Here is a 765-nt window from a genome sequence, read left to right as displayed (position 1 = left end):
CCCCCTCCATCGGGTTCATGAACAAGATGTACCACCCCAACATTGACGAAGTGTCAGGTGAGTGAAAAAAACAACCAATCACCTTGCGTTTCTCCCACTTCGCAAAAGTAGCACTATCAAATACCTTCGAATTAAGCCGTATTTTATTATGGAGGTGTGTGGAAGGTGAGGGTGCACCTACCCGAACACTATTCGTCCAAATCCCCCTCCATCGGGTTCAAGAACAAGATGTACCACCCCAACATTGACGGGGTCTCAGGTGAGTGAAAAAAACTGAGCACCTTGCGTTTCTCAAAAGGAGGAATATCAAACGCCTTCGAATTAAGCCGTAGTTCGACAGCTAACTCGACTTTACCACCCAATGTTAAAATCAGGGGACCCTAAACCGAATATCTTACATTTCAGGCACGGTCTGTCTCGATGTGATTAATCAGGCGTGGACCGCGCTGTACGATCTGTCCAATATATTCGAGTGTTTTCTACCCCAGCTACTCACCTATCCGAACCCCATTGATCCGCTGAATGGGGATGCGGCCGCCATGTATCTGCATAAACCGGACGAGTATAAGAAGAAGGTAAGAATAAATGCAAGTTCTTTGTGTTATGTCACAATTTTTGTGCTCACTTCAGCATTGTAGGATTTTCCCAATAATATCTCAATAATCCCAACATCCAGTGTTTACCTACCATGCTGGCACCGGAATCGAACCCGGGTCTCCCGCGTGCAAGGCGAGTGACCACTATGCCGTGGGAGCTGACTAAATA

The 765-nt window shown here is 46.7% G+C and overlaps 1 protein-coding gene across 1 annotated transcript; it reads left to right on the top strand.

The window, feature by feature from the left end:
* Window positions 1-6: 6 nt before the first annotated feature.
* On the top strand, window positions 7-575 carry LOC103523519 (ubiquitin-conjugating enzyme E2 H-like; the record flags this gene model as incomplete). The annotated part of the gene is made up of 2 exons (XM_008488560.1): window positions 7-57; window positions 406-575. Coding segments are annotated over exons 1-2 (210 nt in total), but the record flags the coding sequence as incomplete, so codon positions are not given.
* Between the last annotated feature and the right edge of the window lie 190 nt (window positions 576-765).

Source organism: Diaphorina citri, unplaced genomic scaffold (genome assembly GCF_000475195.1).
Source record: "Diaphorina citri unplaced genomic scaffold, Diaci psyllid genome assembly version 1.1 scaffold25483, whole genome shotgun sequence".
In the NCBI taxonomy this organism is placed as follows: domain Eukaryota; kingdom Metazoa; phylum Arthropoda; class Insecta; order Hemiptera; family Psyllidae; genus Diaphorina; species Diaphorina citri.
The sequence above is the reverse complement of the archived record's forward strand: the minus strand, read 5'-3'. Positions and strand labels throughout refer to the sequence as shown.